Source organism: Molothrus ater, chromosome 6 (genome assembly GCF_012460135.2).
Source record: "Molothrus ater isolate BHLD 08-10-18 breed brown headed cowbird chromosome 6, BPBGC_Mater_1.1, whole genome shotgun sequence".
Classification (NCBI taxonomy): domain Eukaryota; kingdom Metazoa; phylum Chordata; class Aves; order Passeriformes; family Icteridae; genus Molothrus; species Molothrus ater.
In genome coordinates, this window is record NC_050483.2 from 56,268,183 (window position 1) to 56,286,317 (window position 18,135).

General features: G+C 40.6%; 1 protein-coding gene across 1 annotated transcript in view; it reads left to right on the plus strand.

Moving 5' to 3' along the window:
- Positions 1-18,135, plus strand: part of KCNH5 (potassium voltage-gated channel subfamily H member 5) — a 162,335-nt gene that overhangs the window by 58,953 nt on the left and 85,247 nt on the right. Inside the window, exon 7 of the mRNA XM_036383946.1 lies at positions 97-526. Within this exon, the coding sequence (XP_036239839.1) occupies positions 97-526 (430 nt within the window). The remainder of the gene's footprint in view (positions 1-96; positions 527-18,135) is intronic.

Sequence of the window (18,135 nt, forward strand, 5' to 3'; positions counted from 1 at the left end):
ATTTTAAGCAGATGCAGGAATTGCTGTGCTAAATTGCCTTCTGTGCTAAACCAGCAGGATATTTCAGATCAAATAATGCTTTTTATTCCTTTCCAGGGAATCAGTAGCCTCTTCAGCTCCTTAAAAGTGGTGCGCCTTCTGCGGCTGGGCCGGGTGGCCAGGAAGCTGGACCATTACCTGGAATATGGTGCTGCTGTGCTGGTGCTCCTGGTGTGTGTGTTTGGGCTGGTGGCCCACTGGCTGGCCTGCATCTGGTACAGCATTGGGGACTACGAAGTGATTGATGAACTGACCAACACCATCAAAACAGACAGCTGGCTCTACCAGCTGGCCCTGAGCATCGGGACCCCATATCGCTACAACACCACGGGCTCGGGCCAGTGGGAAGGAGGGCCCAGCAAAGACTCCTTGTACATATCCTCACTCTACTTTACCATGACAAGCCTTACAACCATAGGATTTGGGAACATAGCACCCACCACCGATGGGGAGAAGATTTTTTCGGTGGCTATGATGATGGTTGGCTGTAAGTAAAATCTGATTTTCTTGTGTTCTGTGGCCAATACCGTGCTTGTAGAGGACACAGTATCAAGCTATGCCAGGGAAGGTATAGGTTGGATATTAGGAAAAAATTTTTCACCAAAAGAAAAATAAAGTACTGGAATGCTCTTCCCAGGGAGGTGGTAGAATCACCATCTCTGGATGTGTTTAAAAAAAGTCTGGACATGGCACTTGGTGCTATAGCCTAGTTAGGGTGTTAGGGCATAGATTGGGCTCAATGATCTTAGAAGTCTCTTCCAACCTCATTATTCTGTGTGTGATTCTGTGTGATTCTTGTATAGTGCACTTTCTTTAAGCTTTCTGGACATCCTAAAAAAACCTGTGTTGCCTGTAAATAATCATGAAATGAACTTGGAATTCTTGAAAATAGGTATTGAAATTATGTAGTTGCTGTACCTTTTAAATTGCTGGCAGGGCTAAGTGGTCTGGGTACATAAGTGTGCCCAGTGGCAAGTTTATACTTGGAGACTCATCTTTGCACTTTAAAGATGGCTTTTATCATGTTTGTAAGGTCTTTGCTAGAATTTGGTTCAAAGTTACAAAGTGTATTTGAATTCAGGTAGTCTGTGTTTTGCTTATAAACTTACACAAGCCTGGAATTGTTTGATGTGGTTTTATCCAATTCTTGAAACATTTAGTGATTCCATAAATTGATTGTTTACTTTATGGCACTGCTTTGAGATATAAATCTGCAGTTTGTCTTCTGAGTGTGGTGGCCTTTGTCACCAGCAAAGCTGGAAGTGTAGGAAATGATGAGACAATGTATTGCACCTTTTTTTCTGCTTCCTGCTATTTCACAGCTCTGCTGAAATAGTCCAAAATCAAGGAGTGGTAAGGCACAACTCTCATTTCATGGTTACATCACTGCCAAGGTTACATCACTGAGGGGCTCTACAGATAACCAGAAATCTTCAAAATATAGTAGAGACAACTTAAAATGTTAATACTATTTGGAGAATTATTTTTCTGTTAAATCAATAACTCGTGGTATTTATCTGGTGCTTTCTATTTCCTGAGCACCATGCAAACACTAAGCAATTATGTAACAAGAGAGCAAACAAAACCTTTTGATAATAAGATCTGCATAATCTCTCTGATAATTATCTCAGCTAACACTTTGAGCTCATCTCTGAGAAATACTGAACTATAAAAAGGAAGTTTTCTCGCCACAGTCTTTCTAGATCTTTAGAAGATTAAAGACATTTGTTTGGAGATTTTAAAATGTTTTTTAAAAAGAGAGGTTGCAATTTTAGGACTCTTGCAGCATGGTGCAATGAAATTTCTGCTGAACACCTTCTATACATGATGGGCTGATGTGTTGCAAAACATTTCCAAGTCCATAAAAAGCAAATGCCCAAGCCAGAGCACTAGTGAGCTATTGCAGATAGGTCATCAAAAGCCCATAGGAGCTGATGTGCTGTTTGTTGACACTGATTTGTGGTATTTACAGAACCTGGGGATTTGGAGAATAAAGTAGATACAGAACATTTTTATACATTGTAATAGTTGCTTTCCTTGTTTTGTTTTGGATTTGGGTTTTTTTTTGTGTTTTTTTGGTTGGTTTGTTTGTTTGTTTGTTTTGGTTTTGTTTTGTTTTTTTTTATTTGTGGGGACTTCTGTTGTCCTATTGAGGGAGATTTGACAGAAAAAGCTGTGGTAAATGACTTAGGGTGTGATGAGAGCCATAAAAACATAATGCCACTACTACTATTTATGATGATAACAACAACAAAATACATGCATGGCCTCAGCAGGTGAAAAGGAAGGGGAGATTGTAACCTGCTTTGTGTCTGTTCTAGGTGGGTTGCTTCCTTGCTTTTTCATCTCTGAAACTCATCCTAAAGGTGGGGAATACAAAGTAGCAGCATCAAAATTGGCACTGACAAGAGCCTGTGTATGTGGCACAGGCTAATAATTTCCATAAGTATTACCTACAAAATTAATAAATGTTCACATCAAATTTATAAGTGGCAACTGTGAATTTAGCAGTTGGAAATTGTGTGTAGGATTACAAGCTTTCAGACAAAGTCACAAGTAGAATCTAAAATTTAAGAAGTGTGGCAAAAGGACTACTGAGTTGCTTATTGCATCAAAATAATAACACCAAAATAAATGTGCCTTCCCTTGTGGAGTGAAAAGCACTGTGGCAGGCAGGAAAGCTACAGACAGGAGAAACCTTTTTGGTTTATTTACAAGTAAAATTTACAAGTAAAAGTGTTCAATTATCATCAAATAGTGAATCTTCTTCAACAACATCAGTGCAGATTTAAGATTCCTAATCCATGCACATCAGTGTGATGAGTGCTCCTGACTGAAATCCAAACCTTGATTGATCTTTTTCCACTGGTTAGAAAATAAACCAGCTTTGGAACAGGCTCTGGTCATGAGCTTAATATTTGCAATATTTGTGCAGATAGATTAGACCTGCAGGATTGTAGAGACATGCTTTTCAGAGCCAGCTGCTGAAAGCCTGGCACTCTGAGCTCCAAAATGAAACAGAGAGGCACAACAAATAGTTGAGGGAAAATGCAATTTCCCAGGCATTCAGTGTCCACTGAGCTCGGAAGAAGGATTTGGCCTCGTGAAAAGGTGTAACTAAGAACTGAGTTATTTTCAAACCAAGATGATTTAGTTTCTCTTTTGAAACAGTGTTTTGAGATAAACATTCAGTAAAATTCAATTACAGTTCAGTCAATAAATATGTCTGGTCCACAAACACGCTCCTGTTATAAGCAGAGAGAGGCTGTGAAATTCCTTTGGTATTTCTCCTGAAGAAGTTTGCTAATACCAATAGCTGATATTGGCAGTGGGTTTTTTTCTAACAGACTATGCCAAATAAATGTTTTAAACTTAGCACTGGAATCAGAGATAGTAATTCATCACAATCCCAGCTGCCTACTCATGCAAACTGGAGATAGGAAAGGAAATCTTGCCAACCTTGTCAGCGAGCTGCAGCTTGTTCTGAAAGCCCCAAGTTTCCTATTCATGCTGGCAAAGTTATCAGGACCTGGGAGGAGTATTTGGAGAGGTTTGCAAATCCTTCTGGGTGGGCAGGATTGCAGGATGGTGTTCTTGTTAAAAATAGGCAGATTCAGATTCTGTAGGTGCTGATGAAGCACTGCTTGGTGCGGGGCAGGGGCGGGGGAAGCCCTGATGGATGGGGAGCTTTTCAGCTGGATTGGCAGCTTGTCACCTGCTTGTTCACTGAGGACAGATCGAGTGGGATATTTAAGCTGAAATACATCACCTGTCTTGCAGGAAAGAGAGCTTTGAATAACTTAACCTCATCTTGTGGAGCTTGCTTCAGATTTCTTTTTCCCTCACTTGTTTTATCTTGGTGTCCAGTGCTGTTCAGCAGTATTTTTTTCTGTTGCTTCTTGACACTTGAAAAGCTAAAAATAGCCAACAAAGCATCCTATGACAAGGGAGCAAGGTTTTTTACCAGGGTTGTTGTTTGAATACCTATTGTGTGTTTGCTGCCTAGAGTTGCTGAATATGCATTGAAAATCTGATTTTTGTAGCGCCTTTTGTGTTGATCTAGGTAATTTCATCCCCTCTCTATGCAGAGCAGAACAAATAGGTAGGTCTGTCAGATCCTTCGAATGCACCAGGAACCATTTATCATTCAGGAAGGACCTTTGTTGTAAACCCCCCATTATCTTCTGTCAGCTCAGAGCCTCCAAACAAAATCTCAGCCTGTTCTGCTGCATGTTGCTCTACTTCTGTCCACAAGCAGCTCTAAGGCTCCTGCAGCACAGCCATAGATGCAGAGGTAAAACTGACTAGGATTGTGTCTTTCACAAAAAGAATCCCAAAAAACCCCAAGAAAACCAACAACAACCCCCTCAAAAAAAACCCCCAAAAAACCCCAAACACCAAAAAAACCCAAATCATATCATGAAAGAGAACAGAAAGAAACTTTTGGTGCATACACCACTATCACTATCTTGACACTCAGCACAAACCAGGCCTTTAGTGAGCAGAAAATAAAAGGGAGAAAGCATTTTGGGGAAGGTGTCAGTGTGGTTGGGTGAAATAGCTTGAAAAGTTCAGGAGAGATGGGGTTTTTTGAAGGAATGAGTGTGATTGTTTAAACAACACCAGTACAGTCATATGCTTTCTTCCTTCCCGTACTTTCACTGTGAGGGCAGCAGGCAGCTTCCCAAAGTCCTTGTTTAGGCAGGGATAGAGTTAGTTTTCTTCCCAGTAGCTGGTACAGTGCTGTGTGTTGGATTTAGAATGAGAATGATGTTGCTGTTGCTGGGCAGTGCTCTCTGGAAGTCAAGGACTTTTCAGCTCCTCATTCCCTGCCAGCGAGGAGGCTGGGGGGCACAGGAGCCGTCAGGGGACACAGCTGGGACAGTGACCCAAACTGGCCAAAGGGACCTTGCATACCATATGGCATCATGTTAAACAATAAAACTGGGAGGGCTGGAGGGTGGCTGGTCAGCAGGCAGTGAGCAATAGCATTGTGCATCACTCGCTTGTTGTATTCTTTTATCATTATTATTATTTTTTTCCCACTTCCTTTTCTGTCCTGTGAAGCTGTGCTTATATCAGCCCATGAGTTTTGCCTTTTTTTCTGATTCTTTCCCCATTCCAGTGGGGGAGAGGGAGTGAGCAGGTGGCTGGGGGAGTTTTAGCTGCCTGCTAGGTTGAAGCACAGCACCCAGCCTGGGGCTCAGAGGGTCTCTGACACATTTCATGCTATTGCTGTAATCTGGAGTAATGGGTTTGGCCCTGTCCATGTGCACCAGTGAAATGGCTCAGTGTGGCACAGAGCAGATTGCAGCATCAGTCCGGCCCCATAAATACAGCAATTACAGGAGTTTATTTGTCCAGCTGAGTGGAGCTGGCATGTACATCCAGGCAGTTGGAGAAATCCAGTATATTCCACTGATCACTGAAATGCTCTGATGATCTGTGCAGCAAGGGAAGGGCAGAATGAGACATTGAAGGCAGGGTGTCAGTGAACATTGAATAATTCACTGTTTCTCAGGCTGTGAAAAACTCAGAAGAATCTCTTAGTTATCCATTGGTCCCCAGAATGGCTGAGCAAAGTGTGCTTTGTTGTTCTTCCTTTAGGGAAATACTTTTATCTATATACATAATTATTTTGGCTCCTATTTACTCCAGTTTTATGGGGAGATGTTGTGAGAGAGATGATATTTTTCAGTGACTGGTTTTAAATTATGGTGAAAACAGGCCTGGCAATTCACATTGGTTTTGCATATGAGCAGAAGAATTTGTTGTAGTGATTGTACAGGAAACCTCCTCTGGAAAATGGGATTCATTTCTAGATTACTCTTTCCAGGAGTTTCTAGTTTAATGGCTCAAAATGCTAACTTCTTGTTTTCCTCTTAAAATACCCAGGTTCATGACTTTCAGCTCTGAGAAGGAGACAGAAGTGATTGCTGTCACTTGGACCCCAAGTTATTATTGCTCATGGGAGAGATGATGAAGGAGAGTGTGGGTGGGTTCCTCTTGATATCCCACAATCACAGAATGCTTTGGGTTGGAAAGGACCTTAAAGATCATCCTCTACCAACCTCCCTGCCATGTGCTGGGACTTGTGTCACCAGAAGGTGTCTGCTAGACGCATAAATATAGATATCATTGATATCTCAGTTATCTCTATTAAACACATAGGTGTCCTGCCCTCCTTCTAATTTTATTAAACAGAGAGAATAGAGGACACAGTCTCAAGCTATGTCAGGGAAGGTATAGGTTGGATATTAGGAAAAAATTTTTCACCAAAAGAATAATAAAGTACTGGAATGCTCTTCCCAGGGGGATGGCAGAATCACCATCTCTGGATGTGTTTAAAAAAAGTCTGGACATGGCACTTGGTGCTATAGTCTAGTTGAGGTGTTAGGGCACAGGTTGGACTCAATGATCTTAGAGGTCTCTTCCAACCTCATTATTCTGTGATTCTGTGACTTGCTCTTTCCTTTTTAAAATCAGTCAGATGCTCTCATCTGAGCCACCTCTGGCCCTAAACTCTCCTGTATTAGGGAAACAGCACTGAGAGGCTGCTGACTGCTCATGGCACCCCCCTTGCTGCTGCTCACCTTGTTCAGAGCTGTGATTTGGGGTGCCAGGGGCTGTCAGTCAAGCCTCCATTGATCTGTCAAACCAAATTCATGATTTGAGTGGCTTTTCTCATTGTTCCAGCAGCATTCAGCAGTTCCCTGCCAATATTTGGTAGTTAGCCACTTGAATGCTGTTTGGATGAATCATGGAAGTTTATCCAGCAAATTTTTTAAGCAGTGGCTGAGCCCACGCGCTGCCACAACAGTGTATCATTGTAGGGAAGCGCTTGTCTGGCAGCCTCCCAGACAAGCAATCCCAAGAGCCCATAGGATTTAATTTTTGATCCTGAGGAAAGTGTGTAAGATAGCACCTTCTAGCAAAAATCACTGCCAGCAATGTGGATTGAATTGTATTTTTCCTAGCAACAGATACTAATATGAGAAGGTTTTACACCTGTAGGAATTGATAGGTTGGAGTGTTTAGCTGTGGTTGAAATCCAGGTCTGCCCCTAAGGGTGTCCTACAAGAGTCAGTTCTGTGGAAGGGCAGTTTCTTTTCCTTTCTTTCCTTCTTTCCTTCCTTTTCCAGAGGTCTGGGATGTGGGAGAGACGTGGCTCTGCATCAAGGAGCTGCAGAAGGGTTTGTTTGACCTCTTCAGCAGTAGAGGACTGGTGCCATTTTTGTGCCACTCCTAAAGTTTCTTAAAATAGGGGCCAGCGAGGGCAACGTCTCTTCCAACAATACAGCCCTGCTAGCAAGCTCTTATTTTTTTCTTAGAACCACAAAGTGATAAAATTATTTGAGCTGGAAGGAACCTTTAAGATCATCTGGGTGCAAACCCCTGGCATGGGCAGGGACATCTTCTACCAGGTTGCTGAGGGTCCAGTCCCTGGCCTTGAACACTTCCAGGGATGGTACATCCACAATTTCACTGTGCAACCTGGTCTGCTACAAACAGATGTAATCCTCAAGCAATGAGAAAGGTGATAAGTTCTTCAATATCCAAATCAGGAGAGAGTAAAACTGTACATTCACATTTACCCATTAGTGCAAAAAGAAGAAAGTGGCACAGAAAGTTACAAGAAGTTGCCTTGCAAGGGAAAATTTCTCCTCTTGAGTGCTATTGAAAAAGCATTTTGACACTTCTGGATTGCTGAACCATAGCCCAAGTGCTATTAGCTCTACAAAGAAAGGATATCAGTGTCTTTCTGTGATATCTTTTAGCTGTTACCAATCTTACTTATGTCTCACAGCTGGGGCAGATGAAGTATTTTGAGCCAGGTTATTGGTGTCAGTGCAGCAGTTGAACTTGGCAATCTCAATATTCTCTGAGCAGCTGCATGGAAAAGCCTTAAGAGTATAATCACATCTCAATAGCCTACAGTAAAAAAAATCAAATTACTCTTAGGGAGTAAAAGATGTAGCATCATCTACTTTTTAATGGAACTTGAGTGTAAGAGTGAGATTGTAAAATCATCGTTTAAGTTGGAAAAGAGTTGTAATGTCATTGAGCCAAACCATTACTGTGGGGTAAGCTGCCAAGCCCACCACTAAACCATGTCCCCAAATACCACATCTACATGTCTTCTAAATATCTCTAGGGATGGTGACTCTACCACTGCCCTGGGCAGCCTGTTCTGGTGCTTGACACCCCTTCCATGAAGAAATTGTTCCTAATATCCAATCTAAACCTCCCCTGGTGCAGCCTGAGGCTGTTTCCTCATGTCCTGTGGCTTGCTTGTGGGAGAAGATGCTACCACCTTCTGGCTACACCCTCCTTTCAGGGATTTGTAGGGAGCAATGAGATCCCTCGCATCTTTCTTTTCTCCAGGCTAAACACCCCCAGCTCCCTCAGCTGCTCCTCATCAGGTTTGTGCTCCAGACCCTTCCCCAGCTCTGTTTCCCCTCTCAGGACATGCTTCAGCACCTGGTTGTATCCATCAGATTGGGGCCATATGTGCTTTGTTTTGCTGTAGTTCTGTCAGAGCAGGAGATTTTTAGATATTCGGGTTCTAGTTTATAGCAAAAACATGTGTCTTTATATAAAGAGCTTTAAAACTGTAAAACAGCCTCCTTGGGAAGCTTTATGGGATTTTTTTTTCTCAAGGTTATAGCTAGCATGTGTTTATATAAGGTTCACTTTTATTGTCATTGGCTTGAAGTGTTTAAAGGAAATTATGGTATCAAGAGAGATAGGACAGTGAGTGGAAGAGGTAACAATGAAGAAGGAAATGTTATTTCATGCTACTGGGCTATATTATTTAAAACAACTGAAAATTGTTATTGAATAAATGATACGTAAATGTTGAAAATGAACTTTTATGCTCACACACAGAATGCAGGCAATCACCTGAGATGGTCCCAGAGGGATTATCAAGTAGTCCTGGATTACTCAAAACAACAGTATCTCTCAGGAAACAGAAAGTTTTAATTAGCCCAGCTAGATCAGCAAATATATCTGACTGGCTAAGAACACAACACAGCCCAGTTTTATAGCATATTGTGCTAGAGGGATAAACAAATCTGAGATAAAAGATAACCCCCAGGGTGTCACACTGCTTGGATGGAAGGGGCTCGGGAGCCCCTTTGTGTTTGCCTGTTCTGAAGTTTCAGGGAGCCAAGTAAGCGATCTGAGTCTGTGTCTGCACAGAGATCCTTGGTTAATTTTGTGTACCCAGGAGATAATACCTCTGTGTGGATGGCATTTGAAAGGGAGAGTTACCCAAGTAAGTCAGGCCAGTGAACAGGTAAGTCCTGCCTGAAAAAGAGGTATTTTCTCTGAAATCTCATTAATATTGGCCCAGTTATGCTTGCAGATAACTGCTGTGTTTTATCAGCTGGAGTGGAAATTAGGATGGGCAGTTCAGCAAGGAGACAACTTGTTTTAACAAGTGTCCTGTTGCAGAAAATTTGAATCATGCCACTTAAGCAGGCCTTAAAATACCATTTTTCATGTCCAGCAATAGATTTCCATGCTTAAATTTTATTAGGTTGACTTTCAGAAAATTTTATTAGGTTGACTTTCAGAAAATCGGTGTGACATTGTCACACATCCAGAGACGCTGACCGAGCTGGGGGATTTTGTGTTGTTTCTGTAAAATATACAAAAATCCTCAGTCTCTGGGAGGTTTCATTATCACAGTACTGCCTGTGGTGCTGAAACACATTTGGTGGTACTGGGGGATATCAGATAAATTGGATGAAAGATGACAGATACCAGTTCTTGTTTTCTAGTTGCTTCCCTTCTGTAGATCTGAACTGGTGCAATGTCATGTTCCTCTTGAACATTCTGAGCACTGAGGACTCAGCCTCTGTGTCTCTCATCCTCGTTCATCTTTCCTGTGGCTTTTTCTGCAAAAACTTTGGTAGAACCAGGAAAAACAAGCATCCTCTGTGTGGGAGAATGACTGTGGATTACTCCTTAAAGAGCTTTACTCCTTTCCCTTCCATTTTGGAGGAAGGACGGGAGAGCATCCAAACTGGCATCTCTCCCCTGGGTACCTGCTGTGCATCCCTGCGAGTGCTGAGTCAAATCCAGTTGTGTTTCAGTAGGAATATTTTGGTCAGGAATGATTAAGACTAATTTTCTTCCACTGGCCAGCAGCCAGCGTGGATTTGTCAAGAGGAGTTCATGGCAAATTAATCTGATTTCTCTCTTTGACAAGATAACTGCCTAGAGAATAAAAGGAATTGAGTAGATACAATATATCTGAACTTTTTAGAAGTCTTTCTGACAGTTTTTTACTTAGTGGCCTTACAGCAAATGTGTGAAAGATGATCTCAACACAGTCATAACAAAGTTGGTGATCACTGATTGAACAATCTCTCTCAAAATATAATCAAGGGCTTTGCTGTCAAACTTGGAGGGAATTGCCAGCGAGATTTTTGCCCTGCGTGTGATTCTGCTCAACACTTTCATTAGCAGAGATGAGTGACAGAACAGAGAGAGCACATTGGGAGAGTTCTGGGCAGGGTTGCAAGCAGTTCAGATGACAGCATCAGAATCCATAATCATCCCAATCTATTGGAAAGGCGTCCCCAAACCAGCAAGGTGAATGTCAAGAGAGGGAAATGCAGTGCACCACGTGCAAAGAGGGCAAATCAAATGCATAAGCACAGTCTAGCACAGTCTGTGGAATAACTGGGTCTGCTGCTGCAAGGCTGGAGAGGATTTTGGAGGGTATTGGAGGAGAAAAGGGATAGGTGACTGTAGACTGAATGTAGCCGCACAGCAGTGGGGTAAAACCTGTAAATTTCACTCTGGAAGCTATCAGGAGCAGTGCTACAAACAAGCTGAAAAGGTATTTATTCTGCTGGGACTAGGACTGGGTAGGCACCTTTTTCCTTTCTTTTTTACAAAGGAAACAGCACTTTAAGGGAGCTGTAGACCAGCTGGAGGGAGAGGAGATCATAAAAATGTGTTACAAGGCAGGATCTCAAGGGAACAGTTGGAAGAACTGACTTTGGCTTAAGCTGATGGAAGCTTAAGGGGAGCATGAAGATTGACTTCTATCATGGAAAGAATGTGCTTGAAAGGAAAAAAATGTTGATCTTCTGTGTTTCCTGGAGGGCAGTCAGGTCACTTAGGAGGGAACAAAAGACTGATGTTGGAAACAGGGATTTCCAACACCTGTCCACCAAAAATTTTACAGCTTGGGCAAAACTTTGCAGATCATGGGCAGAGCCAGCACCAGATTTGGTAGACTTCAGTTCATTGATGAGCATTGCTACAGGTAATCCTTGCTCCTCCCTCAGGATTGCTCTCCCTTGAGGTCCCTCCCAAGGCCACAAATCTCTGATGCTGGAGGGAGAGTGAGGCACAGCTACAAATCCATGTTTTGTCTTAGCAAGGCCAAGCTGACAAAGCTCATTTTTCTAGTGGTTGACCATCCCTAAACATCTAGTGATTAATTTCAGTACAAGAGTTCTGACTTTTTTTGACTTTAAAAATTTTTGTAACTGAAATACAGCTCTGAGCTAAAAGTTCTTGCCTCTGGGTTTTCATAATGACTTTTTCATTAATAAAGGTTTACACTAAAGAAAGAAAAAAATAATGTAAGACATTTTGTTCCTCTCCCCCCATTTTTTTTCCTTGTCTTTATTTCTTTAAAGTTTGGTGTTTTTTAAAAATACTGCATATTTTGGTATAACATGCTGAAAGTATAGTAGAAGAATGGAAGTAAAATTTTCCTTGAAGACTGAGAAAAAAAAAGAGACATTTGGGAGCAATTTTTTTACTTTCAGCCATTTCTCTTTTTTTCTAGGGGAAACTAAGCAAGTAGGTAAAAAGAAGACCAACAGAGAGAATAAGATATTTTAAAAAAATTGAAAGATCAGTAAGCTTTTATCTTACTTTGTCTACATTTTTGTTGCATAACAACATGAAGGATTTTCTAATAGAGCAGAATATTTAATTTCTTCCAAAGTGTCTCATGAAAATTAAAACACATCTCAAAGCTCCATTGTGAAGTGTAATCAGAATCGAAATAGGATGAAGTTGATGGAAAAGGGTTTATAAATATATGCTGCTGATTTCTGCATGGTGATGTGACAAATGGAGATGGAGTGGAGGCTGCATCCCTCTGCAGGAAAAGCCCAGCTCTGTACTGATGGCATCATGGTGGGAGAATTTTGTCAGCTCTTCCTCAGTGGAAGATGGTCAGTTCTGAGGTAAAAGCCCCTTAAACTGATTTTTTCATGTATTTGGAACACTGGGAGGAGCAATCATACCCATGGCCCTACAAAATCTGTGGTTTTGCCTGTACATTCCAACAGTAATGGTGGCAGCTACAGAAAAATTGTGATTCTGACATTGTATGGGCAAGGTTGAACAACCTGAACTCAGCATCAGTGTCACCCAGGCAAACACTGCCTCCCTGTGAATGGGTGCTGCATCCCTCAGGCCTCATCTCTCTTGTCTCATATGTGATCAAAGGATGTTAAGTTAAAGGCTAGGAGGGCAGAATGAGGTGTGATGAATTCCTGTCTATTTTTAAAATTCATTTTACCCAGTCCTTCAGTGCTTCCTGAACTGGGAACTTTAAACTCATGGTGTGTTTTTAAGTCCCATTGACCTCATTGTTGCTCAATGAGAACTTACCTTTATGTGTTCTCTGGCCACAAACCGTGATGAAGGGAACATTTCTGACATTTCAGGTTTATTGGTGAATCTTCCAAGTATTGGCAAGAGGGAATTAGGGGGTTAAGCCCCATTTTTAGGCTCATGCCTAAAATCCATGTAGGTGTGTTGTAAAAACCTCAGCATCCATTTCAATGAGGTCCCATGTATGAAAATTATTTTTTTTTACATTATATGTTTGAATGAGATGGGATTGGTAAAGACATTGGAAAACACCATCATTCCTGTATATGGTGAAAGGACAAGCTTAATTTTCCTCCTTCTTCCTCCTCATCCAGGAATATTTCAAAGCACAAAATCTGATGCCTCTTCCACTCCCTTACTTTTGAATAGGAGATGGAGGCATAAAGAAGGTTACTACTGAGCTTCATTAATGCAAGCATTTCCTGCTGAAATTGATAATCCACCTTTACCTAAAGGAAATGTAACTTCCTAGTTAAACAAACATAATCTATCTTTTAAGGGGAAAAAAAAGGGCAAGACCATAATGTAAGAAAGAAGTTCAGGATAAAGCTGCTGGCAGCAGTGCCAAGATAGGAAACTATTTAATGGCTGTGAGTCTGAGATAATTAAGTGTGAGTGAAGATTGGTCATGCAAGAAGGATCTTGTAATCAAATCTTCTTGTCTGAAAATGAATAAAGGAGGAGAGAAGGGGAAGACAAGCGTGTGAGATCCCTACAAAACCTGTGGCATGGCCACAGCCCTTGGAGATTGTTGGCCAGCCCTGCCCTGCCCTGTGCACAAGGTGATTTCAGCAGAGCCCTGTCCAGTGAGGAGCCAGGCTGGGTGTGTGTGATTCCATGGCAGTGATGCTGTGCTGAGCCCCATCACATCTTGCACTTCCTCTGGGAAGTCAAGGGTTGGCACTGGCTGTTAAATGGGATGTAAAATGACAGAATTGGAGAGATTTATCTGAAACATTACTCTGTGTCAAAATAATAAATCTTCATTGGCTGAACTTCCTTAATATTTTTCAGGGGTTGCAACAGATGCTCTTTATTTGTGTGTGTGTTGATGAGCAGGGTTGGAGCAGGGTTACGGTTTTACTTTGTAGATCCCACAGACTGATTTGAATATTTTTGAAGAAATTTTTTTTCCCAAGCTTCTGAGTGGGACCCAGCACTGCAGCTCTTTTTTTATATTCCACCAACTGCTAAGGGAGCAAAGCAAATGAAAGCACAAGCTTAGAACAAGTTTCTGTTTACTCTGTTAAAAACCCAAACAAGCCCAGGAATAGCAGAAAATATTAATGAATTAAATCCTGAGTGCTTTGCTAAACAGAGGATTTAATGATAAATGTTGGGGCCCTCCCACTTCTTCCTGTCTTAGGAACAGCTGAGATTTAAACTCCCCTGCATTACAGAAAAAATAGCAAGAAAATTATTCATATGCTTTAAACATGGATGTGCTCTTGTTTAAATGCTTCTTATAAGCATTTAAACAAATGTTTCTAAATGGTTGCAATATTCCATGTGTGATTAGAGGCTTTGGAAGGAGTTTAATGGAAGCTGCAGCAGTACTGAACACCCACATGGACACCCAGAACAGGAGGGACAGGAAGCCGAGCTGAGCAGATTTGATCCAGCCTAATTAGTCAGGTTGTTGTTGTTTTTACAGTCTATTATTGATACACAAACATGCTGCTGAAGAATTAGTAATCTACAACACTGCAGTTCATTAGAGTTTTTAGTGGTGCTCTAATAGCCACGCTCCATCTGGATGATAATAAGAAATAATGGGCCATAGAGAAGTTATGCATCCTCACCTTCTAATCCATTTTCAGCCAGCTGAGAAGGCAACAAAGAGGATGTTTGCTGAAATATTATAAATTCAAAGGGAACAGAGTCCTCTGTTCTTTATCTCTGCAAAAGGCATTTATCCCTTTATTCCTTTGTGTGCAGCTCTACTGTTTGTAACCAAATTTCTGCTGTGGATAAAGGCAGATCATCGTGTCAAAGTGACATAGACATCTCTGCAGTGGCATGATATCTTTAATGGGTTTTATGTTACTACAATGAGAATGTCAGAATTAATCAGACTTTCTCATAACTTTATTGTCTGTCAGGTTATAATTGCAGCAGCAAGGCATGCTCAGGTGTAATGGCAACACATGGAGGTTGTTTACTGATGGGTTTTCATGTGTACATGAAAAGGAGAAGGACTCAGCTGTGGCTGCTTTTAATTGGCAATGTTTAATATAGAAACAAGGGATTTTGGGTCGAGGTGTCTAAAGGCTGAGGCTTTCATCTAGGAAAGTGAAACTTTTTTGGTTTAATTTCCAGATCTGACATTTTGTAGAATTGTGGACTTTGATGTTTGATAAATATTGTGGTGCTTTATTCCTCTCCAAACCCACACCTGATTTCTTGGTTTAAATGTTAAATGGTTGGGGGCAGGAACTCCACGTTTTTGTAAAGTGTCTACCAAACCATATTATGAGTTACAGGGAATTAAGAAAAACAAATTGCAGTATTCCAGGAATCAAAAGAAAAAAAACTAAAAAAAACATCTGACTGCACTGAATTAATCTGAATTTCTGTAGCTGACTCCACATAACTGGTTCAGACCTTGGGTTAAGTTCAAAGAGCGCAGGAGACATTTAATCTTTGCCAATCTAAGCTTAAAAGCTGAGGTGAAGGCAGAGGTAAATGTAGGATAGTGTGCATTGCTGTGGCTGGCCTAATTGTCTGCAGTCAGGATTTTCCATGATAGCCAAGAGATCACATGGGCCTGGGCTGTAGCATTTGTGGGAATAAATCAGATGAACCTTTTAGTTCATCCTAATTTAAAAAATAATAACATACATACATTGTTTTGCTTCAGTGGATGGAGCCTAACAAGGAGGCTGGAGGCAATTCTTTCTACCAGGAGCAGTGTGTTCCATGGTAAATAGTTCCAGGATTATTATAGCCAGGGTACATGGGAACTGTACAGATTTGTGCTGAAATTAGTCCCTGTCTCATGCTTCTCAGACAAATGTGATGAACATATGTAGGCATAAAGGCAATGGTCTGATACATCCTGATCTTTTAAATTGATAGAGTAACATGTTTAAGGCAGAGCCAATGTTATTTAGTTGAATGGCAAGAAATACCTGGCTGACATCGCTAAGCCACAACAGCTATCTGCTATAAATATGCCAAAGTCCCCTAACAGACACTGGAAATGGGAGCTATATAGGATAATATGCAAATATTGAAAACACCAACACAGCTTTGGGGAGTTTTATGTCCCATTCCCTGTCAGAGAGATCTTGGCTTTAACATCATGTCCCTGTGTTCTGTAAGGCTTTCCCATTGCAATCAATATAGAACATTTCAAACTGGTTTAGGATCTGCTCCTCGCTCTCCTTTTGCTCTCCAAACCAACACAATAATATTAGTCACAAAAAGGAAATGTAAGATAATAGCAAGGTTAAGAGAAGCCATCAAGCCACCACTCAGAGGCTCCTGACCTCTGAGCATGAGATCTTGGAGTGCTAAGCCTTAAGAGTAAATTAATATTAGACACTTCTTTTTTGCTTCATAAAGAACAGGAAACCAAAGTCTCACTGGTTTCAGTTTTTATATTGCTTTGCACTTTCTGCATTAGATTTTCATGGTTTTTTTGTTCTTTCAACCTGTTTATGTCTGAAACATTTTGGATTAAGTTTAAAAAAACCCACAATAAATCCAGTTCTTCTGTAGATGAACAAATGTTGGTTTTGAATGCTTTTCATATTACAAGGATATTTCCAAAGTTTTTATGTGCATTTTATCCTACTGTGATCAAAAATTGCGTTGAATTTGAGGTGTGTGTGCCAATAGCTGCTGTTGCTCTTAGACATACTTCAAAAATTAATGAAAAAGTCTGTATTTTTCATGTAGAGCGACAACAGATCAAAACCAGCCAAAATAATTTTCCCTCAGATTTCCTAGGAACATTCACCTTGACGTTGGAAAATATCAGGCCAAAACAAATTAGTCTGACGAAAGGAAGGAAGTTTAGAGTGGGAGGCGAAACTGTCTCAGCTGTGGAATGCAGTGTTCAGTCTGCAGATGATAGTTTAATTTTCTTACTTTTTAATTAAAAAAAAACCAATGCTGACTATACTTTTGTGAGACATAGTATTGCCTTACTTCCATTTCCTGCCCCAAATGAAATTTGGCAATCAGCTTTATATTTGCAATATCCTCTTTCCTTCTTTTTATAGTTGCTTCACATTCAAGACACCTAAATAAAAATATCCAGAAAATTATTATCCTACTCAGCAGATTTGGTTGAGAGTATCACAAAATAAGGACAGATTTGATTTTTGACAAATCCATTTCTTAGGTTTTGATTCTGTTAGTTCATTTCAGAACCCAGTACTAACCAATGGACTTTACTCAATTCCATTTAAGCAGTCTGGGTGTCTCATTGATCAGATTGAGATGTTTTGTCAATAATTCTGTTGTTATCCTCAGAGACTTATACACTGTTTTTCTTGAAATGGTTTCTGTGAAGATGATAATTAATATTTTTCCTAATCTTTCTCCCCAAATTGCTGTTGTGGCACAACTATGGAGTTCTGTTTGGCTATAATTGGGATCAGACCATCTGTGTTGTCCCAGGGCAAAATCCTGAAATTAACCCTGTTGTTTTGACAATAAGGGAAAACCTACAGGATGCATGGGCTCAGCTATGCAACATGATAATAATTTCAGCTTACTTTCTGTGACAAGGTAGAACATGGAGTGTGTTACCTTGGAGGCTGATCCTTTCAATAAAACAAGGAAATCCTCAATCCTTCTCCTCTTCTTCTCTTCTCTCTTCTCTCTTCTCTCTTCTCTCTTCTCTCTTCTCTCTTCTCTCTTCTCTCTTCTCTCTTCTCTCTTCTCTCTTCTCTCTTCTCTCTCACCAAGCCAGCTTTAGTCAGGGTGTATTTGTGATGTTGAGATGTAAAAGTGAGTATCTCTCAAATCAGAGTTATTTTTTATGGCTGATCTGTTTCTATAAGCCTGTGTTGTGCATCACAGTAGAATATGGAATTGCAAGAAAAATACTTTTTTTTTTTTGTTTCGTTATGAGATAATCCATGTGATCCCATCATGCAGTGGAAATAGCATGGAACATGGGAAATAATTGCTGCTAATTAAACCTTCCTGATTTAAAACCATTTCTGTAATCTAATTAGGCTAAGTATGTAGCTCAGTACTGTATGGATTAGTTAATGAAAATATTTTTGAACATGAATCATGATGAAATTAGAAAAGGTTAAAATTAATTATGGTCAGGAATTTTTCTTCCTCTTTTCCAATCCTATCCATGTAAATTAACTGGGATGTGAGGTCTCCTCCCTGTGTTTCTTTGTGCTGGCAGAGGAGAGAGATTCTGCTGTTGTCTGAAACATTTATCACAGCAACAGCCATAAGTATTTTCTT